This window comes from Grammomys surdaster, unplaced genomic scaffold, assembly GCF_004785775.1.
Source record: "Grammomys surdaster isolate TR1022 unplaced genomic scaffold, NIH_TR_1.0 277, whole genome shotgun sequence".
Lineage (NCBI taxonomy): Eukaryota > Metazoa > Chordata > Mammalia > Rodentia > Muridae > Grammomys > Grammomys surdaster.
The window spans coordinates 1,717,145-1,730,825 of record NW_021604718.1 but is presented as its reverse complement, the minus strand read 5'-3'; the positions used below and the strand labels follow the sequence as shown (position 1 = coordinate 1,730,825).

Here is a 13,681-nt window from a genome sequence, read left to right as displayed (position 1 = left end):
GTAGAGATACCCGGAGTGGTGCACCTACCCATTCAGCTCCCCAGCCGAGGGGTCCCTGACTTGAGAAGCTCAGTGGGCGAAGGCCTGGCAACCGAGTTTGATTTCTAGGTCCCGAATGGTAGAGTGAGAGAACTGGTTTCCACTCGATGTCATCAGACTTACATGCGCACGCACACAGACACACACACACACACACACACAGTGGCACATGTGGCCCCGTCACACGTGCATAGAAAAAAAAATTACGTAAGGGGTGAAGAGCCAGTGGGGTCGCCACAGAGGGTTGGCTGGGGTTTGTCCTGGTTTTCCAACCATTTGCAGATCCGTACTCCAGGATCTCGCAATCTCGGCGGCGTGAGGACGTTTGTAGTATGTATGGAACCCGTGTGTCCGGCTTTCCACAGTCGTGCGTAGGCGAGGCGGCGGAGTGTGAAGATGCCAGGTGAGGTGTTGGGGGCATTGCACAGTTTATTTCCAGACACAGAGGGCGAGGTGGGGGATACATCTGCCTTCCCCCCTCCCCCCCCATACATTTGGCTTAATTGAAACTTCTCATCCCTATGTTGTGCAAGACAGAGAAAAACACACACACCCCAACCCCACCCGAGGAGGACCTAGGCAGACAAGAAGCATATGGGTGAAGGTAGGGTTCAAGTATTCACAGATTCCGGGGTGTGTGTGTGTCACGCTGCACCCAGATCCACACTTTCTTCTGCTGGTGTAGATCTCTAGCGTAGATACCTCCAAGCGAGTGCTCGCCCCTTCCCCTGTCATAGTGACTGAGTCTGAGGCTCCCCAATCCATCAAGAAGGCCTCCTCCCCAGTGAGCAGGCAGGCTCACGTGAGGACCCTGGGGAGAGGGTGAGGGTCTTGCCCTACCGATTAGGCTGGGAGCAGGGGAGCAGGATGGGACACGGGGTTTGGAGGGCCTTGATGGGTGTGTTCAGGCAGCTGTGGTCTGAACTCTCACCTCTGCCCTCCCTCTGGACTCGGAATCCCTGAGAGTCCAGCCGCCAAGGCAAGATGGATCTGGGTAGGGGACAGGAGGGGGAGGAGAGTGGGCTAGAGGCTGGGAAGTAGAAGATGAGGTGTGTGTGTGTGTGTGTGGTGGGGGGTGTGGATGGACGGAGTGGGTCATGTGCTCCTACAGCTGGTCCTATTCTTGGGAACCAATGTAGGGAGGGCCAGGACTGTGATCGGGTCCCTTCTCAAGCTCCGACCTTCCAAAGTAACGGGACTGCTGGGAAACACAGGTTAGAACCACTGGTCCCTACGCCCTCAGTGTTCTGACTTCGGGCACAGCGGGAGGAAAAGGGAGGATTGTACCTAAAGGGTAGTATAAAAAACAAAGTGACTTTCTGGGAAGTAGCGGGCCCAACCTCTTGGCCCCCCAGGGCATCAGTCAGCCCCTCTGAGACAGTATGGGGTTCAGTAGCACCATGCAATGTTGGGGTGTTCATGCTGCCTCGATGCCCCCCTGGGCAGTGGCTCTCCAAAGCAGGGGGTACCTGTTTGCTAAAGCATCTTTGCCCTCAGAGGAAGGAGAAGACTGTTGGGAGGGGCGGGGGACAGGGTACGGGGAGGTTTAGTCCAGGCAGGCATGTGGCTGGGGCCCCAAAGGGGCTCCCCGGGAGTCATGATTTGAAGAATCTGTGTACCACGAACTGGCCCAACAGAACCACACCAAAAATCACCATTACGGTCAGGATGGGGTTTCTATGCAAATTCAGGGCTGCCACCTGTCAGGACAAAAAGAAAAAACGGGGTGGGTTGTAGTGGCCGCCCCCCCTCCCCGAAGCAGGGGGATAGCCCAACCCCAGGCACTCACCCAACCGCCTCTCTGTGCGATCCATCTGGCAATGTAATGGTGCAGTATGATATCGATCAGAAAGCAGGTCACCTGGCCCAGGAAGCCGGTCAGACCACGCTGGTAGACGTACAGGGCCAGACGGTAGCCAAAGCCCAGGAGAGCCACCACACGGCCCCAGCTGATGCCACTCTTAAATAGGCTGTGGGCAAAGAGTGTCATAAATCATGGAGGGCCTGCCTTGGGGACACCGTCCTTTCCTTCCTCCTCTGCCCGACCTCCACCCCACCCCCAGATGGGAAGCTCCATGGTTGAGCTCCCAGGACAGGTCAGAAAGTCACCCTTGGCCTGGCTGCCCATCAGGAAGAGCCTGACTTGTTAGGAAAACAGAGAGCCAAGAGAGTGAGGAGCTGGCTGCCGCTGGTACAGGGGGCCCAGAGAGAGGAGAGCGAGCAGACAAGGTGATGGGGATTACCTGTGCATGCTGCTGCTGGCCTGGCAGCCCAAGGGAGAGCAGAGAGAAAAGGACAAAAGAGATTATGACAGATCCCCAAATCACAGGGGCACGGGGTGGGGCCTGAGAACAAGGACAGGATGCGTCACCTCTGGCCTTAAACCCGTCACCTGCCTTCATGTCTACTGCCACCTTTAGATCTATCCTGATGCTGACTCCCTGGTGCCAGGAGAGGACCGTGCTTGGTGGCACATGCCTATGATCCTAGCACTTGGGAAGCAGAATGATTGAGAGTTCAAAGCCAGCCTGGGCTACAATGAGACCTTATCTCAAAACAAGCGGCCAGAGGGGTGGCTCAGTGGTTAACAGCACTGGCTGCTCTTCCAGATGACCTGGCTTCGATTCCAAGCACCCACATGGTGGCTCACAACTGTCTGTAAACTCTAGCTCTGGGAGCCGCCTCATGGCCCTTTCGGGCATCAGGTATACAAGTCGGTGCGCACACATCCTCACACTGATAAGATAAAGATCAAACAACAAAAGTTAAGCCAACTCGGATGTGGCTTCAAATAGGGAACACTGAACAGGTCCTTTCCCGTTCCCTAGGGTTCACAGCGGTGGCCTGTGGCAAGCTGGGATGTGAGGCACGTTACTGAGTGAACCGGCATCAGGTGGCCTCTTAGATGCCATCCGGTTGCAACAGAGCTGACAGAAGTTGGTGGCCCAGCCATCTTTGGTATGTTCCAACTGGGCTTGGGAAAAATCTAGTCATTGGCCCTAGAGCTCCTGAAAGATTTGAGCCGTGTGCAGAAGAGGATGAGTGAGAGGCAGAGAGAGGGGGAGTCAGGAAGGGAACATGTGACAGTTCACCCTGACACTGTTCCCCAGCCGGGGGAGCCCGTCGCATGTACTTGGGGTGGAGACATGGGTTGGTACCTGGAGGCGATCTTGGTGAAGAGTTCGTAGGCATTCCCGGCTGTGGGCTGAAGCTGTTCCAGTAAATTCTGGAACTCCGTGTCGTAACGCCGGTTAATATCGTCTCCGATGAGAGCAAGCTGCCGACCCACCTGACCCAAGACACTGTAGGGACGAGCGACCAGCATCAGTCAGAGAGCGGGAACCGGGCTCGTGGCAGAGGGGCCCCCGTGGGGTGGGGGCAGACTTTTACCCTAGCCCTGTCTGAAGACCTGTGACAGTGTTACAGGCAAGACAAAGGGCAGGCTTGTCCTGAAAGGGACTGCAGTTAAGGGCGAGAAGCCAGGCTAAGAGGGAGTGACCGATAGGGCTCCCAGGACCTGTGCCCCAAGGCTGGAGCTTACCTGTTGGGATCTAGGGGCAGGTTGTCCATCTCGGGGTTCGCAGGGGCAGCCGCCCCCTGGGTCTCTTGTTCCTGCTGGTGGAGGTGAAAAACATAGCTTCGAAAGACCTCCTCTGTGTCCTGGGCAACCTGCTGTTCTGCGGATCAGAGCTGGGAGTCAGCAGGCTGTTCCCAGCACCCTCCGTGGACAGGCACATCCCTCCCTGCCCCGTGTGAGCATTCAGCCCTCTTGAGAGTTAGTCCTGGCACGTGAGTGAGCTCCAGCCTACAGACGGGGAAACTGAGGCACAGGTGGCCAAGCCATGTATACAGGGTCATGCAGCTGGAACAACAGGGAGGAACTATTTGTCTTGGTTGTCTGCTTGATGGGTCTGGACGGGTAAGAGTCTCTGGGCAGGTTTGAGTGTGTTTACCAGAAAGACGGGGGGGGGGGGGGCTTCCTTACAGTGAGCTTACCTTCCAGTTGTAGTGTCACTGCTTGCCCTCCCCCACCTGTCCACTCACTGCCTGTTCCCCCCCCCCCCATGTGCCCGTCCACCCCAATGCTTGTGGTAAGTTCATGCATCTCGCTGTTGCTGCTTTTGCTGCTAGCAGCACCCAGCTGCCTAGGCCTTCTGCTGTGCACTGAGACCCAGGAATCCTCCAGGACGCTCCAGCACCAGACTTCTGGGGTCTGTGCCTTGTGACCAAGCAGCTGCTGGGTTCTCGGCGGCCCCAGCGTGTAGATGGCCTTTGCTGAACAACTCGGGCCTGTCAGGTATCCTAATCTAACAAGCCCCCTTGTGATCTATACCCATTCTCTATCCTAATTTAACAAGTCTCCTTGTGGTCTCTGCCTAGTTTCTATTCTGCTCTTCACAAGAGCCCTGCTAATGACAGCCCAGAATGGGACTTGGCTCTGTAGTAAGAGTTCTGGCTGCTTCTTCTTCTTCTTCTTCTTCTTCTTCTTCTTCTTCTTCTTCTTCTTCTTCTTCTTCTTCTTCTTCTTCTTCTTTTTTTTTAGCTTTTTCAAGACAGGGTTTCTCTGTGCAGCCCTGGCTGTCCTAGAACTCACTCTGTAGACCAGGCTGGCCTCGAACTCAAGAGATCCGCCTGCCTCTGCCTCCCAAGTACAGGGATTAAAGGCGTGCGCCACCACTGCCCGGCGACTTCTGGCTTCTTAAAAAGCCCAGTTACACTCTATGGATGTTTTCATTTTAATCAGAGCTGTGGGATAGAGGGCTGCTTCAGATTGTCCACAGCACATGAGGGTCCCCTGCTCTAGCGGGGCGTGGCTTGTGTCAGCTGAAGATAGTTGAATTCTGAGGACTCTGGAGAGCCCCAGGAGGGCCTGTGACAGCTTCTGCTGGCCACCCCTGGACTGCTGGGTATTCTCAGGCCTTTCTCCAAGGAACCCAATGACCTTAACCAGCAGGAAGTAGTGTATTTTGTTGAGTGAAAGAAGTTTATGCCCCTTTCCCATCTAACCTTCTTTCTCTCCTACCTAGTGTTGGGAGGTTGGAAGGAATTAGGGTGGGAAGGGACTCAGCCCTCTATAGATTACTTCAAACTGATTAGGGTTGGTGCGTTTCTTGGGGCAAGTCCAATCTTCCTTGTTAGAATATCCAGCAGTCTGAAGATAGCAAACTCAGCAGCAAAAGGAGGGGGGGGTAGCCACCGCCACCACCACCGCCACCACCACCGCCACCGCAGGCCCTCTCAGAACTCGAATTTATAACCTCTCTAAAGTCCCCAGAACTAAACTCCCTGCAGCTGGCAAAAATCACGCCTCCCCAGAGCGCAAGACAATCCTAGTTATCGGCTAGGGACACAGTGAGGCAGCCCTATATCCCACACTTGGGATTAAAATGAAAACATATTCATATAACTTCTAAAAAAATTAATTTCAAGATTTATGTTCATATATATGAGTATTCGATTTGCATGTATGCCTTCATGACAGAAGAGGGCATCGGATCCCATTTCAGATGGTTGTGAGCCACCATGGGGTTGCTGGGAATTGAACTCAGGACCTCTGGAAGAGCAGCCAGTGTCCTTAACCACTGAGCCACCCCTCCAACCCACATAACTGGGTTTTTAAAGAAACCAAAATTCTCACTGCAGGACTCCTGAGCTGTCTTGGGTGGGAACATGTAGAAAATGGGGGGAACCAAGCTGAAATTGGGGCGTCTTTGGCCCAAAAAGATCAGTCAAAGGAGAATGGTTTGTTTTTTCACTGTTTTGAGACAAGGTCTTGCTGCATAGCCTTGGCCAGCCTAGAACTCGATAGGTAGACCAGATTGGCCTCAGATTGACAGAGATCCCCCTGCCTTTGCCTCTCTGATGCAGGGAATGAAGGTGTACACTCACAAACACTGTAGGGATGGGTGGCTTTGTTCTGAGACAGGGTCTCCTCAGTCTGCCTCACTGGAGCCCAGGCTGCCTCACTGGAGCCCAGGCTGCCTCACTGGAGCCCAGGCTGCCTCACTGGAGCCCAGGCTGCCTCACTCGAGCCCAGGCTGACCTGGAATTCGTTCTGTAGGGCTGACCGACCTGGGATTGCAGATATGAGCTACCACACCAAGCTCACACAGACCTGGGGTATGAACCCCAAGTCCAGGGACCAGCCTGACCTCCCCACCCCTCCACTTGAGAGAAAACAAAAGGCCAGCCATTTCACTTCCTCTCTGAGGTCTGTGATAATGTCATTTCCTGTTCACAGACCGGACTATGAGAAGACCGGACTGTGAGAAGCCAGGTCACTTACTTCCTCCTTTCTTTCACTGCAGGGATACAGCAGCCAAGCGGGGTTCTTCTGCCTCCCTCCCTCCCTCCCTCCCTCCCTCCCTCCCTCCCTCCCTTCCTCTGCCTGCCCCAGTGCCCTGAGAAGGCTCAACACTACACACACACACACACACACACACACACACACACACACACAAGCACGAACGCACGCACACGCACACACGCACACCAGTCCCATACTCTTCTGAGTCTTGTGCTTATGAGGTCCCGAGGGGCAGGAGGACCCTTACCAGAAGGGGATGGAGACTCATCGCAGCCCTCGTTTGGAGGACCCGGTCCTTGTCCAGATGCCATTTTTCAGGTCTTGGTGGAGAGCACCTTCACTCGTCACCTGCAGAGACGGGCGTGGTGATGTATGACTTTAATCCCAGCACTCAGGAGGTAGAGGCAGGCAGAACGCTTGAGTTGGAAGCCAGCCTGGTCTACATAGTGAGTTCCAGAGAGGCTAGCCAAGGCTATACAGTGAAACCCTGTCTTAAGGGAAAAAAAAGGGGAGAACTCAGAGTGGCTGCCCTGGTCACCACAGGGCAGGGCACCCTGCTTCCTCAATTGCCCAGAAGACTATACAGTCATCTGAGACTAAAGTTCTGCCACCTTGAGGACCTGGTGGTATGTCTTGGGAGCAATTTGAATTCAGGGGAAACACAAGGACTGTTGAGGCAGCCAGGCAGAGACCAGGTGAGATCAAGGCCTTGAGGAGGCTATGGCACAGACGTACTCTTTCCAGTTTTTCCTGGACAGCGTGAAGCTGCTTTTAGAGACTGCTGGGTGTGTGTGTTTGTGTGTGTGTGTGTTAAAATGTGTGTGAAGGTCGGGGGACAGTTGTTGGTCAGTTTTCCAGAGTGAGTTCTCGCCTCCCACCATGTGGGTTCCAGGGGATAGAACCTGGGTTGTCACACTTGGCTGCAAGCCCCTTCACCTGCTGAGCTATCTCACTGGCCCAGATCACTGCTTGGAAGTGAGGTGAGGGGCTCTCAGTCTCCCCATTGTACCTCATTGCTGCTGCACACCATTTGCCAGATCACACCACGCTCTTTGGTGCTGTCTTCTTTTTGGTGATTGGTTTATTTATTTATTTATCTACCTACCTACCTATCTATTTGTTCATTTCAGACAGGTTCTCTCTAGGCAGCCCCGGGAAAGTCTTGTATTCCTGATCCTCCTGACCCAGACATTGGCTGGGCTGGTGTTAAAGGTGTTCTCTGCCACGCCACGCCATGCCACGCCCAAGCCCGTCTTCCTCTTTGACCTGTCTCAGAGTACAGCTAGTTCCTGAGGCCAGATCTTTTACTTTCTGTTTGCACCCCTTCCAAGAGCCCCACCCCTTTCTAAGCTGCGTCCATCAATTCAGGAAGCACTCCATCTCGGGCTGGTTTTTAAAAGTTACTCAGGCGCTCTCTGAAAAGGGGTTGGGGAGGGCTGGCTCCCCTTCACCTCCCACTCCATGGGTAGAGACAGGGTGAGCAGATCCTCTCTTGTCATCCCTGAGAGCCGGGCCTCATTAAGATAACGCTGTGCTTGGCATAGTCTACCCAACAGCTCCTTCCGGGATAGGGTGCTCTTCCTGATACCTTGCAATCCCAGACCGGCAGGGCCAGGAGATCCATTCAGATCTTTCCAAACAAACAAACAAACAAACACCAAAAAAACAACAACAAACACTCTGGAGGCTTACTGTTGGAGATCGAGAGCAGGTAGAGTCTCAGAAAAGCCCCCCACAGTCTGTGCCCTGGGCCACTTGGCCCCCATTCTAGTGGCCTTGACTTCCCATTACGTCTACTGGCTGGGCCCAGGATGCAAATTCCTCACAACTAACCACTAGGCTGCACCTAGAATCATTCTGGGCCGGAGGGAGGTCCTGGGACAGCAGGGGTTATCAACTGTATAACTTCTGTCTCTCTTCATGACCTTGATCCTCCCCTCCTACCAGATAAAGTCCCAGTTGCCTGGCATCCAGGGTCACCAGAGTTTGGGCAAGAAGGGACGCTTTCTGATGTATACCCAGAGGCCCTGTTTGGATTATGCCTCCAGCTTGGCTTTAAAGACCACTCAGAGAAACTGCATCAAGGCCTCCCTCCTCACCGGCTTGCCCATGGAGCTTTCTGCCCCACCCTGGGCCAGAGTTGCCCGGGATTAGGAAGATGGGGTTTGGCAGGCACTGGCTGCCCGTGTACCTGAATGACTCCGCTCCAGATGTGGGGATGGCTCAGGTTTCTGAAGACAAAGATCCCGAAGGCCTGCTGGCTGCTTCCAGGGCCAGGGTTTCAGGCCTGACTGGCAGGAACTGGTATCAGTGAATTCATGGTTGCTGGATGCCGCCTCGGGTCGCCTCTTGGCCCAGGAAACCTCGCGACTTTGTGACCATAGAGGAGCTAGCAGCTCCCGGCAGTGATCAGCTCCCTCTAGAGGACGTTCTTGATGGCCGCCGGATGCAGAGGCACAGGGAGGCTGCTGCTTAGAGGAAGGTCCTTGGCCTGGCCTGGAAACAACTGCTCTGCAGCCTCCCCTGCCTGCCCTGTCTCTGCCAGCCAAGGGGAAAAGCTTTCTGTTTTCTGCCTTTCCTGTCTCTGATTCTGGGGCCTCCTCTTCCATCTTCTCCCTCTAGTGAAAAGCAAACCACAAACAATGACAAAAACCAGGAGGGAGCTGAGGTGGGCAGGGCAAACCTGTGGTCCCAGCATTCAAGAAGCTGAGGCAGGAGGATCATGAAATAGAGGCCAGCCTGTGCTATATAACACCTTGAAAGAAAAGAGAAGAAGGAGGAAGAGGAGGAAGAAGACAACGAGGAGGAAGAAGACTCAGAATTTGTGCTGTCCTAGATTCCTGCAAGCCGCCAGGCTTCTGGGACTAATCTCAAATCCAGAATAAACAGGAGTTTATGGAAAGACAGGAGTGTGTGAAGTCCTGTTCTCAGCATCTGTACCCTGCTATTCCACACCCAGACTCCCTATCTGGCCTCAGCCAGGCTTCCACAACCCGTGGGTGCTGTTGTATAATGTCTCACCATCCCTCAATCTCCAGCCTGCCTCTGAGACCCGCTGAACTGGACCCTGGCTGGCTCCCTCTACCTGCTCTCCTCCTTCTAGCACTCCCACCCCCCAGCCTCCAGTTATCCTCCCCCCACCCCCACCTCCTCTTTGCCTTCTAGAACTCCTGGAAGTTTCCAACTGGAGGTTTCTACTAGCAGTTGGTCCTGGGCTGGCTGCCATGACTTCTTCCTGAGTCTAGGTCCCTCTCAGGATGGCAGCCCAGGCTCGGACCCCTCGGTCACGGATCTTAGGCTGCTCCTCCATGTTGCGCTTTTTCCGAAGCCTGGTGGGGAGTAAGGGCAGTTCTAAGAGCTCTAACAAGACCCTGACCAGGAGCCAGCCCAGCTCTTCACTGGAGCAGGATGTTGGCTCCCCAAAGATGGGCCGCCAGGGAGGACGTGGGAGGAAGGAGACCCGGCCCAGGGCCCTCTCTACAGCTTCCTCTAATGGGAGGAGGGAGTCACGGCCCAAGGTCCTCTCTGCAGCTCCTTCCAACCCAAGGCACGATGCCTTTGGGCTGGGCACTGGGGATACAGAGTCCCAGACCCTCAACTCTAAGGATGTCCTGAAACTAAGGACCCAGGGTGTCGAGGTAACATCAGTTCCCACCAGAGGAACCTGGGAGGTTCTGGAGCACCTGCCTGAGAAGAAAGGAGAGGAGGAAGAGCCAGCAGGGGAGGTCTCTGGGCCCTCAAACAGGTGAGTGGCTGGGGCTGCTGGTGCTGGTGGGCTAGCCTGATCTAGATAGAGCAGAAGGAGGATTCAGGCTCGAGGGTCACGATGGAAGTCCATGGCTGTGAAGGGCTGGGGTCAGAGATTCTGAATAGTGAAAGCCATGCTGGACAGTCAAGGGTCCCAAGGGAGGGAAGGATTAGCAAATAGGGCTGTGTGACGGGTGGCTGGGCTGCGGAGTGGGCAGCAAACAGAGCTGAGGTGTGGCTTAGGGGCGGAGCACCGCCTGCCTAGCATGTTCCAAGCCCTGGGTTTAGTCCCTAGCACAACAGAACAACCAACCAGGAAGTGGTGGTGCCCACCTTTAATCCCAGCACTCAGGAGACAGAGGCAGGCAGGGATAGCAGCCACTCCCTGTGAGGAAGGTGGCTAGCCCCCAACTGTCCTGGGTCCCCCAGGTGGTAGGAAAACCCTTCTCTTAGATACCCAAGGGAACAGAGCGGGGGCCTGAGAGAGAGAAGAGGGGTCAAGCAGGTCCCTAGAGAGACTCAAGGTAGAAGTCTTGGTCACATCTGTGGGTGTCCCCTGACTCCTCCCACCTGACTGTAGCTTTAGGTTTAGAGAGCACTTTGGCCAGGCCCCAGAGGCAGAACAAGGATGCCTGCAGTGCGTTCCAGGACCACTGGCGCTCACCCCTGGGCCCTTCATCAAAGAAGAAGAGGACGAACACTGCCCAATTGAGTTTGGTAAGGATGCAGGTGAGAGAGGCAGAGGGGAGGGGAGACGAGGAGCAGAAATGGATACCTCTCCTCCAGGACTTCCGGGGTGGGGGGTGTTGGCAGCCCAGTGGGACACGAGAGACAGAATCTGAGGTTGTAACCCCACTTTCTCCACACTGTGTCATGTGACAATGGAGCATTGCTGAGTGCCTCTGTCCGCTCTCCACCTACAAAATGGAAAGGGACAACACTGGCCTCTGAGGCACCTTGCAAAGATCAGTGAGGTGTCAAGGGCTAGATCATGGCCGAGCACACAGTAGGGCCTGGCACACAGTAGGCATCCAGTCAAACAGCGGAGCCCCATCCGACGACTCATTCTAGTCCCAGCACTTACAGGGAGGCAAGAGAACTGGAGATGAAGGTCAGCCCACCTTCTTCGAGGGGCTCTGTTGCACGATATTTGATCACACCATGAACCCCAAGATTGTGTTATTTCCTGGAGAAAAAAAAAAAAAAACAACCAAAAACCTGTTTCTAGTTGTGGTGTGGCTCAGCCTTAGCACACACCTTTAATCCCTCTGTCTGGAATACACCTTTAATTCCAAACAGGGTAGGTAGAGTGTAGCCGCCTGCCACCACAGACAAACTGGGTTCATCTGAAAAGGGGGACTAGAAATAAAAAAGGACAGAGAGGCGAGAGAAGCATGAAGCCAAGACAAAGTTTTCTGATCAAGGCTCAAAGTTTAATATTCAGCTCTTGTATATGTAGGGAAATCCCACCAGAACCCTTCCTTTGTTTCAGCTGCAAGGCAGGCTGAGCTGCAGTCTCTTCTAAGTTCCTGTAGGAAGTTTCAAGTATAAACAAAGTAGCAGGATTCTCCTAGGTGTTAAGGTCCTGCGAGCAACACAAGGTCTGTTCAGACTGCTCAAGGCTGGGGGCAGGGCACAGTAGAGTAAGTTTAGAAGGAAGCAGCCATGTTTGAAAGTGATATCTAAGCCAGGCGGTGGTGGCACACGCCTTTAATCCCAGCACTTGGGAGGCAGAGGCAGGCGGATTTCTGAATTCGAGGCTAGCCTGGTCTACAGAGTGAGTTCCAGGACAGCCAGGGCTACACAGAGAAACCCTGTCTCGAAAAACAAAAAACAAAAAAAAAAAAAAGAAAGAAAGGAAAAGTGACGTCTAATTGAGTGGCAGACAAAGTGACGAATCAGAGAAAGATTTGACAGAACAGGATATGCCCAACTCATGAGCAGAGAGAGGAAAGCAAAGCTACTTGAGGGACAGTGGAGAGAGAGAGAGAGAGGGAGGCAGTTTTACCAGGAGAGTTATACAGACAGAGGTTGAAGAGAGAACAAGTCACAGGTGAAGACAGACGGGCCAGAGAATGAGAAGGAGCCAGAAGGTTAGAACAGATCACCAAAGTTAGAAAAAGACCAGGCAGTGCAATTCAGGAGAAGCCAAGAGAAGTCAGATTGAACCAGTCAGCACTGAGAGGAGTTTGAGCCAGAAGAGCTGAGTCGAACCAGCCAGGCAGAGCTCAGAACTAGAAAGGGTGAGCTTATTCAGCAGCAAGTCTCAGGCTGAAAAATTTTAGGCCTAGGTTAGATAGTCCAGAGGCTAGAAGCTTCCAGGACCAGGCCTAGGTTAGCTGACGGAGGCAGTAAGCCTCGGAGGTGACAATTACATCAGGAGAATAAAAGTGACTTTTACATCCAACGATACACTTCTCTCTACAAGTAGTAACAGTAACAAACCTGAACAAAGGCACATCTGGGATGGGGGGCGGGGCGGAGTCAGGAAGGTCAGGAGTTCAAGACCAAACTTCACGAGGTGTCTGGAGAACACAGAACAGCGACGACAAAAATCACAAAAGGTAATAAGATCAGGGGACACAAGGGGGTCTTCAGGTAAAGGACACTACCGCCAAGCTCGGTGAGAACTGTACACACCCATGCGGTGGTATGTGCCTCTCCCCTCCCCCTCCCCCTGAGACCAGCGTCCATCAACTCACTGCCAGCCTCAGGGGTCCCCTACCTTCTTCACAGGGGACGTCAGGCTGTCCAATTGCAAGGCGGGGTCCACCCCATGGAACTATCTCCTTGGCTTGTACAAGCAACTCCAGAAGTCGGCCAAGGCCAAGGTCAGTGGGGCCGGGGCCCCTCCTGTTTCCTGGTTTGGGGAGGAAGGGGGGGACACAGACCTAGCGTCCTGAAACACCCTCCCACCCCCGCACAGGCTCAGAGACCAGGTGCGCCTCAGTTTGCTCTCAAGGAAGGCTCGCCCCACGAGGAGAAAGGGGAGAGAGAAGAAGCGGTGGACGAGGGCAAGTGGTGCGCCCCGCGCGTCTCCACCTACCAGTCGCCGCTGCAGAAGACGTTTAGGTCCACAGATACAGTGGGTAAGTGTGTAAGTGACCAGCTCGTGCCAATGGCTTAGGGAAGAAACGCGAGCGTCGACCACCAGGTGGCAGCAGAGACATACGATGACTGGCTTTTGAGTGGCTGGTCTATTGACCTCCACAAGCTGGGACCCAGCGGGCCGCTTAAGCACCGCGACCTCACCCAGCTCCAAGCAGAGAACCAAGGCTAGCGGGGAGGGTGTCCTCCAAGCCTGTTTGTTTGTTTGTTTGTTTGTTTGTTTTTGGTTTTTCGAGACAGGGTTTCTCTGTATAGCCCTGGCTGCCCTGGAACTCACTCTGTAGACCAGGCTGGCCTCGAACTCAGAAATCCGCCTGCCTCTGCCTCCCAAGTGCTGGGATTAAAGGTGTGCGCCACCACTGCCCGGCTTAAGCCTGGTTTTTGCTTTGCTTAAGCATCAGACAATAGCAGTTGGCACCTTAGACCCGGAGAGGTGGAGAGGCCTCCGAAGTCAAGAGCACTGGTTGCTCTTGAGGAGGA

At 54.2% G+C, this 13,681-nt stretch overlaps 2 protein-coding genes and 1 long non-coding RNA gene across 3 annotated transcripts in view; 2 read left to right on the top strand and 1 right to left on the bottom strand.

Moving 5' to 3' along the window:
• Positions 1–443: 443 nt before the first annotated feature.
• Positions 444–8,799, bottom strand: Bak1 (BCL2 antagonist/killer 1). Its single transcript, XM_028777050.1, has 6 exons — positions 8,538–8,799; positions 6,594–6,694; positions 3,581–3,716; positions 3,198–3,341; positions 1,829–2,009; positions 444–1,739 (listed from the first exon to the last, which is right to left on the bottom strand). The coding sequence occupies exons 2-6, from the start codon at positions 6,655–6,657 to the stop codon at positions 1,635–1,637; spliced, it is 630 nt and encodes a 209-aa protein (XP_028632883.1). The 5' UTR covers positions 6,658–6,694; positions 8,538–8,799; the 3' UTR covers positions 444–1,634.
• LOC114629058 lies at positions 6,474–9,255 on the top strand. Its single transcript, XR_003712594.1, has 2 exons — positions 6,474–7,041; positions 8,294–9,255. It is a non-coding gene; the product is annotated as an uncharacterized LOC114629058 (long non-coding RNA).
• A 348-nt stretch (positions 9,256–9,603) lies between these two features.
• The window catches only part of LOC114629056 (gametogenetin-binding protein 1-like), a 6,871-nt gene continuing 2,793 nt past the window's right edge, over positions 9,604–13,681 (top strand). The window contains exons 1-4 of the mRNA XM_028777049.1: positions 9,604–10,091; positions 10,686–10,810; positions 12,830–12,924; positions 13,020–13,182. Coding sequence (XP_028632882.1) covers positions 9,604–10,091; positions 10,686–10,810; positions 12,830–12,924; positions 13,020–13,182 — 871 coding nt within the window. The remainder of the gene's footprint in view (positions 10,092–10,685; positions 10,811–12,829; positions 12,925–13,019; positions 13,183–13,681) is intronic.

Bases quoted from the DNA above. Each gene is read 5' to 3' on its own strand.
- Bak1 (XM_028777050.1), bottom strand. From the start codon at position 6,657: ATGGCATCTGGACAAGGACCGGGTCCTCCAAACGAGGGCTGCGATGAG. The intron at 3,717-6,593 runs GTAAGGGTCCTC...TCTGATCCGCAG, and splicing joins TGAGTCTCCATCCCCTTCTG to AACAGCAGGTTGCCCAGGAC. The intron at 2,010-3,197 runs GTACCAACCCAT...CTTTGCCCACAG, and splicing joins TTCACCAAGATCGCCTCCAG to CCTATTTAAGAGTGGCATCA.